Here is a 15736-nt window from a genome sequence, read left to right as displayed (position 1 = left end):
CCAGCAGCAGGTGGGAGTGCTGGAGGCTCTAAGCTCTCTTCTAAGTACCTGATGTGCTTTGAAAGTTCCTGCAGTGAAGCTCTCTGACAAAGTTCATTTTTTTTCTGTGAGTTTTGTTGTCCTTCTGCTAGGAGGAAGGAAGATCATACAAATTAATGATTCTCAGAAAAGTGATGTGTCATTTAACTGATCTAGAGAAATCCTGAATTTATTCAGATCAATGGAAAAAAATCCCGTTGGCTTAAAAGGAAATACATTTTTCATTTATGATTTTCACAGACCAGCCTAGAATATGGAAAGAAAAAGGGAGAATGTCTCTTAATAGTTGTTTCTTCTGATATTCTATTTTATATATAAAAACACTGTAAAATGGGAATATAAAGAACTCCTAAAGTGTGTTGAAAAAATCCTCATGCTGCAATACTCCTGGATGCTGTGACTTTTAATTTCTCCAGGCAAACCAGAGTTTCATATCTTTTCCTGTAACTGGTTAATTGCCTCTCTTCCTCCTACATTTCCTGGTACTAACATTTGCCAGGTACCAAGTTTCTGGGAACATGCTTAAAAATGTTGGAGTTCACTTTTGTGGCACACCTCTAATCAGTAGCTGGGGGACTTTTATGCAGTGAGAAGCAAATATTAAAGAATAAATGCAGAGTCAGATCATATCTGATTGTTTCAGCAAACAAATTAAGAAATTACAGAAAAAACTGCATAATTTCAGGCTTCATTGCTGGTGAACAGTAGTATAGGTAATAGAATAAATAGCTAAACTTGTGGTGGAAGAAGTGGACTGATACATTTTGACAGTGATACATACTTAAGGAATTTCACAAATGAAATATTTAGTTTTTCACCTTTTGGAAGATGCAAATGGCAGCCCAAGTGGCATTTTCTTAGAAAGAAAAATGGAATAAATAAATTAATATAACCTAGCTGATATAAACACTGCTCTGATACAAATAATAAGCATTGAGTCCCATTGTGATGCACAGACATACAGGAATAGACAAATTTTGCCTGATGTGAGTTTATAATCTGAGAAATGCTAAGGAGATGTAGAGAAATTTGCAAAACTGGAGAGCTGGCACTTTCAAAAATTTCTTTAGCCAGTTAAATGCTTAACTCCCATTACAGTAAGAGCTGAATTTCTAAGTCACCTATAAAAAGACCTAAACCTGTATCTGTAGGTCTAGCTTAAGTCAGGCCAGGCCTTTCAGATATTTTAGGTGGATAATTCACAGAAGATATCTGGATAATAATGAGTGGAAAACACCTGAAGTATCAAAAAAAAAAAAAAAAAAAAAAGCCAATCTTTCATCTAAAGTCACTTGGACACTGCCTTTCATGTGCTTAAGCTACACCTTAAAAAGGAGGCACAGTCTCCTAATTTATTCAGAAGTTTTTGCAAAATTGTGTTAGTGACAGTGGCCAGACAGATGTGTGTTAACAAAGATCTGGGTCAGATCCCCTGAATTCCAGACCTTCCATCCTAAACACAAACCCTTTATATTATTGAGAATCCCAGTGCATTTTACACAGACACTGAAGTTCTGCTGTTAGACACTCCAGTTAGGCATCAAAGACAAAGAGCAGCTAGCATACAAGAGCTGCTTCCAAAGAGAATAAAGCCCTTTTGAAGGCAATAGAAACTGTCAAAGTTAAATTAAAAATTAAAAATCCATTCTGTGGGCTGCTGACACACTAGGCTGCCTGACAGCCACAGAGCCAGAAGTTTCAAAAACCTCTCAAATGCAACTGTAAGGTGCCTGTGCTCTCTGTGCTTCCCCCTCTAACCCAATCCACTTTTATCCTACAGTGAAATATCATCACAGTGCCTATGAACTGATCATTTTGGTCATAAGGAAAAAACCCCATTTTTATTTTAAAATATATCGAGTGATCAACTATTCAGCTAGCTTATGCTTTAGTATGTGATGTATTGATGTAAAAATGATAGACTTTCTCGGAATTTTAATGATTTATTATTTATGATAATGTACTGCTGCATGCCAGTCTCTCAGAATGAAGATTTATATGGCCTTCAACATGAAAAAAACACTGCCTACAGTCACAAGAAGTGTTTCAATAAATTATTACCTGTGTTAAATTTAGGTCTTAGAATCTGCAAGTAGGGTAAAGTGGGGTAATTAATGTTTTTTGGGTTCATAGAGTCATAGAATCTCCTGGGCTGGAAAGGACCCCAGGGGTGATTGAAGTCCAGCTCCTGGCCCTGCACAGGACGGCCCTCAGAGTCCCCTCAACCCCACCTGGCCCTCAGAGCTTTGTGCAAATGCTCCTTGAGCTCTGCCAGGCTGCTGCTGTGACCATTGCCCTGTTCCAGTGCCAAACACCCTCTGGGGGAAATGTTTTTCCTGATATCCAGCCTGCCCCTCCCCGATCCTGCTCCAGCCATTGCCTTGGGTCCTGTCCCTGGCCACAGGGAGCAGAGGTTGGAGCTGCCCTCGGGGGGTGCTGGAGACTGAACTGAGGCATCCCCCGAGGCTTCCCCAGGCTGAACAGAGCAAGGCTGCTCAGCAGTTTCTCCTACAACCTCCCCTGCAGGCCCTTCCCCATCCTCCCGGCCTCCTTTGGACACTCTCTATTAGTTTCATGTCTTTTTTATATTGTGGTGCCCAAAAATGCACACAGGACTGGAGGTGAGGCCACACCAGAGCAGGGCAGGGCAATCACCTCCCTTTATTCTGAAAGCACTGAAGCACCCTAGCAAAATATTAAGGATATTAAGAAGCACAAGGGATAATACCTGTCTTTCCATGTGTCCTCCACATTTATACCCCGTTGTGTGGTAACTGACATTTCTGAGTGTCTTTATTGGGATTCTTTCCTGTTTTACTGACCTCCCCTGTCAAGAAGAAACAGTAGAGTAATAAAGGACAATACTTTTGTTGTCATGAGCAATTTACCATCATATACCTTACAGAACTCAGAAAGTCAGATGTTTATTGCTTGCTGCTGCTTGTGTTAACTCCTCAGCTTGTCTGAATAAGAGATCTTGACAAAAATCTATCTATAATTAAGCAAAACCTTCAAGCTATACATTGCCTGAATTTAAAAGGATGCAAAGCCTTTATCACTGTCATGCATTCAGTCAAAACCTGTTTGGGATCAGCTCTGAATTGTAAAGTGGGTTTTAAAATCAAAATCAGGAGTTTGAAGTTTATTTTGAAGTAATGTGAGGTTATTTGCCCAGGATGCCATCATAATTAATATTATAAAGGGTAGAATCAAGCTGTATAAAAGCAATTGACTACTGTTTTCCTACAGGCTAAATCCAACATTTTACAATTATTTTATTACTTTTTTCATACCGCTTCACGTGAAATCTGGGAGAAATGAGCTGAAATGCAATACAGATGGGACTGATTAATCTTACATGCAGAGCAATAATTCTGGTACATTATTCTGTGTAAGCTTTAATATTTCCTTGACCTGTGTGGACTGGAAAGCCCCCATGTTGACAGGTGAGATGCTCCTGGTGTGCTTGCATGGTGCTCCTCACTGCAGCACCCAGAATTTTAATGAGCCAGGTGATGAAGACACTGAAGACAGGATGTGCTGTTGATTCTGATGGGAGTTAAATGTCTGCCCAGGCTTTAGTCAGAGCCTCTGCACTTGAGTGGGTACATTTCATTCATCCAGGAAGCAGCACAGTCTCCTGAGACCAGGTTTCCAGACAAAGGGAGCTCAGACAGAAATCGGAGCTTTGGTTGCATTTTGAACTCTGCGTGCCCCCGGTGTGCTCTCCCCTGAATGAGCAATGGGAGCTGCATCTCAGCCAGGCTGAGCAGTGCCTTTGACTCTGTGACTCTGAACAGGGCATTGCTAGAAGGCTTGAACAAATAAACTGGACTCCATGAAACCACCTGATCTAACTGTCCCTGTGGTTGGTACACACTCCTGGAAACTTGTTGATTCCTTATGTTACAAAGCAATTCTCGTGCTGATTGAAAAAAAAAAAAAAGCTAAAATTATTTTCAATTACATATTCTTTATTCTTATTATTTTTTATTTTTAAAGTTATGTATTTCCTAGTAGGAGCTACTTATCCTATGGTAAAATGTCTTTCATCTCCACATACCAACTTTCTAAAAATCTGAAGTTCTACTCAAAGATTAGGGAGTCCTAAGAGCAGCCTCTGCTGATGCATAAGGAAATTGTTTCTCAGTTTTTCCAGTCGAGTAAGAGTTTTTATTGCATATCCACAAGAAGTTTGTAAGAACTCTTCAGTGTTTTTATACCACTTGGAAAACATAAAAGCTTCAGAGGTTATACATTTAAAGTAACTGAATAAAGAGGATGAACATTAAAAACATTGGATGCCACAAACAATATAGCTGAAACCACAATGGTCTTATGGTCCAAGAATAGAATTATGGTTCTCTAATGAGTAAGATGTCCGTGTCTCTTTCCCCTCCTTAATCAATGTGAATAGTGATGCACAGCTTGAACCGCTCCCGTTTTTCTGACGGCATTATCCTGTAGCTCAAAGAGCCGCTCCAGGCCGGCCCCGGGCTGCCGGGGGGAAGGGACAGGGACAGGGACAGGGACAGTCCCTTTGCTCCGCACTGCTCGCATCACCCCGAGGCGCTGGGTCCGCTCCCGACCCGCTCAGTACCAGACAAGGCGGAGCGGGTTCGGCAGGGAGCACAGAGGTGGACGGAGCCGAGCGCGGATTATCGCGGAGCGTGCTGCGGGGACAAGGGACAAGGGCCAAGGGGTGTCACAGACACACGGCGGGAGCGTCAGCTGGGGACGGGCGATGGAGCGGCCCCGCCGCGGGTCCCGCTCCGGGAGCGCTCCCGACCCCGCGCCCGCCCGGCCCCGGCCCGGCTGACGTCACACAGCTCGCAGCCAACCAACGCGCGCGGCGCGAGTCGGGCCCCGCCCCCCGCGCCCTCGCTGTCCATAAAAGCCGCGGCCGGCGGCGGGCGTGGGACCGGCGTGAGGGGAGCGGGACGGGACGGACCGGACGGGGCGGCGGGACCCGCTCCTGGCACCGCGGCTCGGCCCCGGCCGCCCCGCCGAGCGGGCGCTCCGCTCGCCAGCCGGGATGCTGCTCGTGGCCACCGGGCTCCTGCTCGCCGTAGCTGCGGGCGGGCGGGGGTCGCCGGCCGCGGAGCAGGAGAGCCCGCCGGGCAGCCGCTTCGTGTGCACCTCGCTGCCGCTGGACGCCGCCGGCGCGGGCTGCCCGCTGCCCCCCGTGCCCATGCAGGGCGGCGCGCTGCCCCCCGAAGAGGAGCTGAAAGCCACGGTGCTGCAGCTGCGGGAGACCGTCCTGCAGCAGAAGGAGACCATCGGGAGCCAGCGGGAGGCCATCCGGGAGCTCACCGGGAAGCTGAGCCGCTGCGAGGGTGCCGACGGCAAGTCCGCCGCGGGGACGTGGAAGAACGAGGTGGGCAAGGGCAAGGACACGATGGGCGACCTGCCGCGGGACCCGGCGCTGGTCATCGAGCAGCTGAGCCGCACCATGCAGACCCTGAAGGACCGCCTGGAGAGCCTGGAGGTAGGGCCGGAGCCGCTTCACGTCCAGCGGGCACTTTGGGCACGAGTGGTGCCCTAAATCCCTCTGGAGATGGATCCAAACTGGCCCAGCCCGCGGGCGAGAGGCTCGGTTTGGCTTGTCGTGGTCTCGTGGTTATTTATCTCCTCTCTTTAATAGTAAATACCTAAGGGGCTGCTCTTGAATGTGTGCTCCCAATGCGTGGGGGGAGATTATGGTTTCCCGGCTTGTCACCAGCTTAGTTTCTGTATTAATAATGTGTAAATCTCCCTTTCTGGGGATGTGACTTCATGTGGTTTGAGGTACAAAGCTGACGTCTTGGGCAGTAAGACCTCGGCATATGGTGCTGAACAGAGCAGTGGTAATGAGGAGATTGTGTTGGGCAGATGGTGCAGATAAGATGATGCACTCAGGGCTGACACAGAATGAAAAGAACCCGACTCTGTGCGCCCCTGAACAGAAAGGGGATTTGGTCCAAGCCCACCGATAAGTGATTTCCATGAGCCCTTGGACAGTGCCCATGGTTTGAGTGCTGCTCATGCAAATGTCTCGTAGAGAGGATTCTCACAGGATTTGTGCTGGTGTTTTGCTTTTCACACCCCGAAAGCCTCACATGCGTGCTCCTGCTGTCCTCCAGTCAGTGCTGATGTGAGGATGGCGAGTAACTTCCGAAGGGCTGTTCTGTGAGTGCTGCTTTGCAAGTGCAGTTTTGAATGAGCTGATAGTATTCATTCCCTCCTTTTACCACTATTGCTGTCTTTCTGAAGCATTCTTTTTAGCGTTGTAGAAGAGAAACTCCTCTAGAAAAACATGGTAGGTGGAAATGTTGTTTCTTTAGTATCGTTAAAGATATGGGTGCTATTTGAGAGTGTGAGGTGCCTCTTTTTTCAGTTCGAATAAGAATACTTTCACTTGTTAGTACTTAGATTGATTTAAGGAATGTCTTACTGTGGCAAATCTGCTTTCAAAGTAGCTTAATTTTTAATCTAAAATGAAGTGATAGTTTTTCTGTTTACTTACATTGGCCATGTCACTAACAGTAAGTAAAGCAAAAATTGACCAATATGCCACATGTATCTGTACTAAAAGAATTACATCAGACCTGCTCCCTACATTGATTTTATTGAACTTAAATGTATGAAAACTCTTTCATATTAAGTGCTAGAAGCCACTAACAAAAGTGCCCTTTACTTTCAGGACCTGTTTAGCTACAGTGCTGATACAAGCACTGACCATGACAAATGCTAAAAAGCAATACCTTTTCTATACTCGCTGGAGAGCTCCATGATCTTACTTCCCCGCTTTGAGCCGGGAGCATGCCTGCATTGCCCAGTTTCTGTGTCAGGAATGACAATGTTTCCCCCCTTGTTTTGCCCCGAAGCACCAGCTCCGAGCCAACGTGTCGTACGCAGCGCTGCCCGGTGACCTGCGGGAGATGCTGCAGCGCCGGCTCGGGGACCTGGAGCGGCAGCTCCTCAGCAAGGTGGCCGAGCTGGAGGATGAGAAATCTCTGCTGCACAACGAGACCTCAGCCCACCGGCAGAAGACAGAGACGGCCCTGAATGCATTGCTAGAAAGAGTGTCTGAACTGGAGAAAGGTAATTGCTTGGAATCAAAGTGCTTCTCCATCCTGATTAATTTTGTTCACTCCTTCCCTCCAGAGCAGTAGACTAAATGTGAGCCTTGAGGGAAAGGCACTGAGGTACTGGACTAAATAGTAGGTGACAGTGCAAATACTTGGATTCTCCCTTTGCTTTTATCTCAGGCTTCTTGCTTGACAGGCAGTTGCCTGGCTTTGGCTTCCTGTCTCTTAATTTGGGGTGTGTGGGTGGCTAGGATGAAACTCTTAGTGTTTGTGGGATGGAAAGATCTGTAAGGAGGCAAGTGGAGATAGGAATAAGTATGGCATGGGTGTAAATAGCTACATAATGTCAAGCATACATCTGAGTAGAGCTGCCTTTATTTGGACTGGGAGTCATATGGGCTAAATTTAATTAGCACAACTACCTTTGATGTAATGAATGGCATTTTAGACCAGCTTTGTTTCCTGCTGCTTTGGAAGTACTGATGGTGCCCTTTCCTTTTGTTACTGGTTATGACTTTGGGTAACTGCAGCTACTTGAATTATGCTCTATTCTAAGCTTACAGCCTTCAGAGTTTACAGTAGATTACACATGGCCCACTGGGGATACTCTCATAATCCTAGTCATTCATTCTGATTCTTGCCTTAATTATTACTGAGACCTCTCTGCTTGAGTGGAATCTGTTTATTTGAATTAAAAACGTCTGTAAGCACAGAACTCTTTCTGTATTGACTGTATACATGCACAGAGTGGACTGCAGAGGGCTGGAGTTGCAGTAGATCTCCCTGCCCAATCCTTAAGTGATTTTCCAAGGTGAATAACTCTCTGCTTAAAAGCAGCTTAATGGACAAGCCTTCCAAATGGTGCAAACGTGCATATCTCATGAGTTTAGGAATGCAGCCTAATGGACTTGTGTGTAATACTGTATCTATTCTTCTAGAAAGAGTGAAGGAGGGGAGAAGAGAAGGAGGAAGATGATTTTCTACTGGCTCTGTCTTTTAGTATTTCCTGAGACCCAAGATAAAGCCCAACCTGCAACTAAAGTTATGGAGAATTAGTGGCCTGTTAATGTCTTATGAGTCAAGTATAGACAGTCCTTGTCTCTGAAAGATGTGACTCATATCAGAAGGAGAGAGTGGTGGGAGAACAAGAATGTGTAATTCAGCTAGGCTAAAAATAACCTGTTCCCACCTTTATTTTTTTTGTGTGGGGAGCTGAGGGCTGTCTTAAGTCTCTGGGGAAGTGAAGAATTTGGGACAAGAACCAAGATACAGCCTTGCTTTTACTTGTGTAATTTGCTATTACTGTACAGCTTAGCTGTTCTGGTTCCTCTGTCAAATCAAAGTAAGGGTAATAATCATGAAAGAACTTTTTTTTTGTATTTTAAATACAGACAATAATTGATCTGGTCTCATTTGAAAATAGTATTTCTGTTGTGCTTTTATTTAAAATGCAGTATTGTTTAGCAATTCTTCTCTACAACTAACTAAAGTGCCATTAGCTCCTCATTGTCCTGAGACTAAATAGAGGGGAAAAAAACAACTTTATGAGCTAACACTGTAAGCCTTGGATTTTATCTGTAGTTGGGACAGCTGCTTTAGTTACCAGTGGGGCAGAAGAGTTTAAACTTCTACAGCTGTTGTGGTCCCCAAAGTTTTCTGTTAATTTTTTCAGTGGTTGTCTCCATTGACAGCAGAAGAGGATGCAGTAGAAAAAGCAGGAGGTTTAATCCTGCAAATAGTGGTGCCTGGACTTCAGTGTGATTCCTAGCTTTGCTGGAGGAACAAACAGATCATTTACTACATCTAAACTGATTTTCCCTATCTCTAAAAGGGATTAACAATATTTATGCCCATCTAGCCCAAAAATGATTGCTCTTTTCAAGAGGGATGTTTCTGTTTTCCCCATGGGAGATTGGTTGTAGCAGCCTAATGGAGGCTGTTCAGTATTATCCCTAAGACCCTGGTGTTTATTTGCTTACCATTCAGAACATTTCAGGTCTCTAAGGTTCCTCATGACAGATTCAAGCCAAAGAGAAGCTTTTTCTTCTCCCACCCCCTCATTCTGTGAAAAATGCAGCCAAAACACTTCAGTTGCTTTTGAGAAGGGGAAATGAGAGAAAGCCAATGATTTAAGAAATGCATATGAGAATTGTGACAATCTTTTGTGACAACAGCTTTTCATTTGGACTGGGGTGTGAAGTTTGGCAAGAGGATTGAATTTGTTTCAGGAATGTGAGCAAAGGAAATGAGGGAGACTCAGAAGAACAGGCTGCTAAAAAGTTGAGGGTGACCTTACTACAGAACTGTGGGGTTCAATTTGTGGCACAATGTGGGATTTATTTCTTAATACTGCTAGAAAATTACTTATGAGCATCTAAATCAACTGTATGATACAGAGTATTGCAACTTCATAAAGTTTTGGTCTTTAGGGTTCTCAATTTTGTAAGCATGTCTAAAATATCTCACTGGTTTTTACCACTTTTTTAGAAAAAGCTAAATAATAATTTCTGCTTTTATAGTAAATCAAGTGGCTAATCTTCCTATAGTTCATAGTTTGATATTGCATTTTTAATTCAGATCACTTTGAACTTTTCAGATCTTGTCCTGTTCAGTTGATGGGGCAGAAATCAGTTCTGCTGAATGTAGCTACTTTCTGGACTATGTCAGTGTAGTCTTATTTCAGATTTGCTGCTCAAAATGTGTTAATGTGTGTTAGCCTGAGATCTTAACACAGAGATACTGCTTGTGTAGCAGGAGCAGGGAAGAAATCCTGGTTGTGAAGCACTGTGGTGCTTTAACAATGAGCATAGCAGAGAATCCATTGTACTGACAGTAAATGTCTTCAACCAGTTTGAATTGTTTGAAACAGGGAGGCCTCCAGCCATGAACTAGGCAATGAAGGAGATTGTCTACCATCTATTCTTTTGCTCTAAATGAGCAGAAATAAACAAAATAATTATCACAATGTGGATAAAACCTATTTGCATTTTTGTGTGCAGCAAAATCAACATTCAGTAAACACTACTTCAATATACTTCTTTTTCCCGTATCTCTAAAGTGATAAAAGCCAGAAATTCTCAATATCAATTGTGTCTTAGCCTGAATGATCAATGCCTTGTTTTGCTCCCTGTTAAGGTTTTTCTGCTCCATGTGATTCTAGGTACCAGTGCATTTAAGTCACCTGATGAGTTCAAGGTCTCCCTGCCTCTCCGCACCAATTACCTGTATGGCAAGATCAAGAAGACCCTGCCAGAGCTCTATGCTTTCACTGTGTGCTTGTGGCTGAGGTCAAGTGCTTCTCCTGGCATTGGCACTCCATTCTCATATGCTGTTCCTGGGCAAGCCAATGAGATTGTCCTCATAGAATGGGGGAATAATCCAATTGAACTGCTAATTAATGATAAGGTGAGATTTGATGAGCTCTTTGTTCTCAGTGTAACCAGAACAGGGCCTGACCCCTTCCCTCCCTCTGAGAGAAGCCTTTGAGGTGCTGCTGTCTGCTTCTCTGCTGTCCACTTGCTGATTGCAAGTCCATAAAAGCACTTGAAACAGAAATTAAATTGTTCAGATATTTGTGTGTTGAGACCGAGCAACTTTACATTACATGTGCACACACTTATGTTGTCTGAAGTTACAAGCAGGTCTTGGCTTCTTGGGTTTTTTGTTTTTTGTTTTATGAAACACAAGCAAAATTTGAAGCCACAGCATTGTAAGACCTGTGAGTTCTAAGCCAGTTGCAGTATCTCTATCTTTCTAATTGTAGAAGTTACAAATGTTAAATGAGTTCTTCTTTTGCAGAAGACAGAAAGCAAAAGGCTCTCCACATAGTGGTCTGGTTTTGTTATGCTCAGTGACTGAACATCAGTTTAAATACAATTTTTCAGACTTCAGATACAGCTGCTTCATACCATTGATGGTTTCTGACAAGCTTGAAGAAAACATTGAAACTTGTCATTAAACCAGTATAACCAGTATCCTTTCTCCCCACCTTCAGTTAGGTTTCCTGGTAGCTCACAGCTCTCTGAGGGTGTTTGCTACACAGCTCAGGTGGTTCATCTTGTGGCTCATTATGGACTTTTAACAGTCCTATCATCCTCCCAGATCAATAACCAATTATTTTTAATGGTTTGTGGAAGAGAAGCAAACTTGAGTCTCCTTATGTCTGTAATATCAATATTCTGTGAGGCTTTTATTTCTTCCACATCACAGCTGCTCCATAGCCCACTGCACTTGTGCCTTGATGTTGACCTGAGAAGGTTTTCAGATCAGACTCCTAAAGGAGCAGAATTCCTCCTTCTTGTGAGGCCTAGGGAACAGTTCCCACAAGTTTTCCTGGTAGCAGACAGATCCATTTGTTCAAGTTGTTAGTGCAGATGGTGCTGGCAAACCCCAGATTTTGAGAGGAACTTAACATGAGCACTGGATGGAATCTCAGCACTGAGATTTAACAACAAATGCCACAGATGAAGGTGCAGGATGGGGGTTGGTCTCTTCTCCCAAGTAACAGGCAACAGAAAAAGAGGAAATGGCCCCAGGTTGTGCCAGGGGAGGTTCTAATTGGATATGAGGAGAAACTTTTTCCCTGAGAGGGTGGCAAAGCACTGGAACAGGCTGCACAGGGCAGAGGTGGAGTCACCATCCCTGCAGGTGTAGATGTGGCCTTGGCAGTGCTGGGTGATCTTGGAGGGATGTTCCAACATAAATAATTTTATGATTCTGTGGAGTCCTACAAAGCAGGATGTGGAATAACTCTTGCCTCTATAAAGCTTTTGCTTTTGAGGACACAGTAAATACTGTTCCTCTTTACTTGTTGGGCTTGAACTGCTAAATTTGGGTTGCTACGTGCATTTTTCTGGTGTTTGTAGGTTGCTCAGCTCCCTCTCTTCATCAGTGATGGAAAATGGCATCATATCTGCATAACATGGACAACCAGAGATGGAATGTGGGAAGCTTTTCAGGATGGAGAGAAGCTTGGAACTGGGGAGAATCTTGCTCCTTGGCATCCAATTAAACCTGGAGGTGTCTTGATCCTGGGTCAGGAGCAGGTGAGTGAATGACAGGGTATTCCAGGGTTTAAACAAAATCAAAACTTCCCAAACAAACAAGAGCTGTGAGAATTTCTCTGTTAAACTCTTGGTCCTGTTGTATACACAGCATCAGGAAGACTGAAACAAGGCAACAAATAATGAAATCACACATTGGTATATTTGTTTCACTTATTAAATATTCAGAATATTCATGTTGGGGTTAAGAATAAGTAATTTTAGAATATTGAAAAAAAACCCAGAGGATTTTGAATCTAGAGAGGATCTTGCCTTTCTAGTTAACATCTCATAAGTCATGAATTGTGTGGCTTCACATTATTTCCCTACTTACATCATACATTTACTAAAAAAAGCAAATATTGTAACAAGTAGCAGGAAATAGCCTTTCTTCAGGATTCCCAGGTTCACAGTTGGAGCAATGAAAAATTAGTTGTGTGTGTATATTGATTTTAGTAGATACTTATCCATGGCAGAAATGACAGAATGGCAAGTTCAGTATCCTGGTGCACTCTGCAGAGCTCACTGCTGAGTGTCTGCAGCTTTGCTTTATCTCTGCCTGCACTGTGCTGGCTTCTGTCCTCTGCTATCAGTTCCAAGTCAGTGGAATGACTGGATTCACTCAAAAATGAGTGATTTCTGTCCTTGGGTAGTGAGTAGAGCAAGAAAACACTTCTAGGCTCATGCAGTGGCAGTTTGAGTCACTCATTTAGAGCCAGACAAGGCCTGGGTATTTGGATCTCCCAGTCCCTGCAGACAGTTGGGCAAGGGCTGCAGTTATGGTTTAATCCATGGCCATAAAGCTTTCAGGGCCACCTTACCCATCCCTGCAGCTCTTGCTGGGGTTCTCCTGTGCTAAGCTTGCACAGAGGCTCTCAAATGAGCCTCAAAGTTTAAAGCTGCCTTCCTGCTCTGCTGCTCCAGGGCAAGGTTTGGTTCTGTGCAGCCTTTTTGTGGTGTTTTGCAGTCACCACTGTTTGCCCTCAGCTGCTGTGCCACAATTCAGGTTGGAGCTTGTCACTGAATGCCTTGTTCCATGTAGCCCTTGTGAAAACTCGAATTTGTTCACAGCTGTGACCAAACTCTGCACCCCTCTCTAGCAGTGGGGCTGGGTGGGGAGGGACTTCAAGTTTGAAAAGGTTATTTTGGTGTTTTCTTCATCTAATCCTAACTCTCATGTGCCTAAAGGACACAGTAGGAGGAAGATTTGATGCAACTCAAGCCTTTGTTGGGGAGATGAGCCAGTTCAATATATGGGACAGGGTCTTAAGAGCTGAAGACATCATGAATATTGCCAACTGCTCCATCAACATGCCTGGCAACATCATCCCCTGGGTAGATAACAACGTGGATGTGTTTGGAGGTGCTACTAAATGGCCTGTGGAGACGTGTGAGGAGCGTCTGCTTGACTTGTAGCTGTGATCACTCCCCATCCAAGTGCCCCCTTTAGTAGGACAATCTTCTGTGCAATCTAAAGCACTTATTTTTCTCCTTGCCCTTCCCCAGTCTTAACTTCTTGATAGAATAAAAAAAAAAACTGAGTAAACTGCCTCAATGCAAAGATAGCTGCTAGTTTGGGGCATTGAGCCTGGCTATGAAAGGAGCACTTCTTGACCAGAGCAGCCCTTGCTTTCTTATGGCCTGATCCAAAAATGTGCTTTGGCCTGCAGAACCCTTTTGGTTGGGCCTGAGCTTAGACCATCAGCTCTTCTGCAGGGAGGGAGAACAGTGTGCACACTTCACTCTCATGTTCCTGAGAATGTGCAGTGCTGACAGCACCAGGAGTAACAGACTAAATGTGAACCCTTCCTTCCAGTCTATTGTCTCCTCTTCAAAATAAAGCCATTCTTTTTTTAGCCCTTTTTTAAAATAAAAATCACTTAATCCTTACACTGCAGTGGTTATGGTGCAGCTATGGGTAGGGCAGAACAGCCACTGTCTGAGTGCAAGGCTTTTGCTTCTTAATTTGCAGATTAAAAATCCTTATTTTATGATCAAGCGGTGACGTATTGGAGACACATTGTACCAGTTCAATTTGGAGAAAGGGCTGTTGAATCAGCACAGCTCCATTGGGGCAGGGGTGCTTCAGGTGAGGTTCTGTCCCAAAGCCTGTCCTTTGCTAGCCAGGATCCCAGCATAGGTGGGTGGATCAAAGATTGTACTTGTATTTTCTGTAGGCTGAATGTCCTGAATTCCTAGTGACCTGGCTTGTACACTTTTCTCTATTGTTTCTCTTGCTTCAGTCAATGTCTTTATTTTTTTAAATATACAAGCTGTGATTAAGTGAATTTCCATTTTGTTTTGCTTTGAAAGGCCTTTTTATGAGCAAGTGCCAAAGTTCAGTTTCTGCTTGCTGAGAGTTGGTATATATTTTTCCAGCATAAAAGTCTTCTGCACTGGTTTATATGTTATTATAATGGTCCTATGTAATATGAAAATGTGCTGCTTTTTCAATTCTTGTTGACTGTCTCTTCTGTAAGCACTGGGCTGACTACTCTATTTTTTTATCATTTTCTCTCAATATTTTGCAAACAATGTTGCTGTTTCCTTGGCGTTGATGTGAATTCTTGGTTTGTGGCTCGCAGATAGCAAATGCACTGTACTGGGAAAGAGTTAATACTTTTGTTATTTAAAAGAAAAAGGATTTAAAGGGGGGGAGGGGGAATTTATAAAGCTAAATATCATATTTTATTTTTCATATGTTTGAATTGTAAGAATAATATGGTGACAGTCCCATTTGTAGGGTAAAGTTACATATTTCCATGAATATGTAGTATGCTGTTCTTAAAAGAAAATTCTTATAATGAACTTTTAATTAAAATGCACTGTAAAATGAGTCTCTTAATTCTTTTATAGCCACACAAGACACTGAATATTCTCTTTCATAGCTTCTGTGAGTTCACCCACTGTCTCTCTATACTGGTAGAAGGACAGTCTTGTAAGAAGTTTTCTTTATTCCCTAAATGTGTCAAATTTATTTCTTAAATGCCTCAAGTGTTCCTGTCATGATTGGCTTTAAAATAAACACCCACACCCTCCATCCTCAGCCTACAGCAGTGCTTTCCCTGCCCCAAGGAAAAAACAAACACAAAACTCACTTCATGTCAAAAGAATTTGTGTTGTGAGGTGAGGAAAAGTGCAAAATTCTCATCTCCCATGGGCTGGTGCCCAGAAGAGGCATCAGCCCTGCAGTCAATGCACCTTTATTTATCTGTTTTTTCAAAAGAGGCTGGAGGGGCTGAGCTGTGGGGTTTTACATATTTCACCCTTTTCTTAAGAGGGGCAACAGTGAAACCGTCCTGGAGCCCGTGTGGGTGGTGGGATCTGCTTTTTATTGAACACCACCACCAGTGTTTGAGTTCAGTGCTTGGGTGAGGGAGGGCCTTACACATCTCTTGGCCACCTTGCTCTTTATTCAGAGTTATTTAAACACTCACAGCCTTTAGCCACATGCCCCTGAGTAAGGAGCCCCACCCCCATGGGAAGGTGTTAATGGTGGGGGCTGTACTTGGTTGGGTTGGGTTGGTTTTTACTTATTAAATAATTCAGATGGGAGGGATTTTGGGGGAAGGTTTTGGTTTGTTG

At 43.7% G+C, this 15736-nt stretch overlaps 1 protein-coding gene across 1 annotated transcript; it reads left to right on the top strand.

The window, feature by feature from the left end:
- Positions 1-4943: 4943 nt before the first annotated feature.
- Positions 4944-14987, top strand: NPTX2 (neuronal pentraxin 2). Its single transcript, XM_071444040.1, has 5 exons — positions 4944-5527; positions 6906-7122; positions 10270-10514; positions 11975-12154; positions 13340-14987. Exons 1-5 carry the CDS (start codon positions 5075-5077, stop codon positions 13565-13567), a joined length of 1323 nt encoding a protein of 440 aa, XP_071300141.1. The 5' UTR covers positions 4944-5074; the 3' UTR covers positions 13568-14987.
- Positions 14988-15736: the final 749 nt, after the last annotated feature.

This window comes from Agelaius tricolor, unplaced genomic scaffold (assembly GCF_023055355.1).
Source record: "Agelaius tricolor isolate 1412-34295 unplaced genomic scaffold, bAgeTri1.0.p SCAF_19, whole genome shotgun sequence".
Classification (NCBI taxonomy): Eukaryota; Metazoa; Chordata; class Aves; order Passeriformes; family Icteridae; genus Agelaius; species Agelaius tricolor.
Note: the sequence above shows the minus strand (reverse complement) of the source record. Positions and strands in the feature narration are given on the sequence as shown.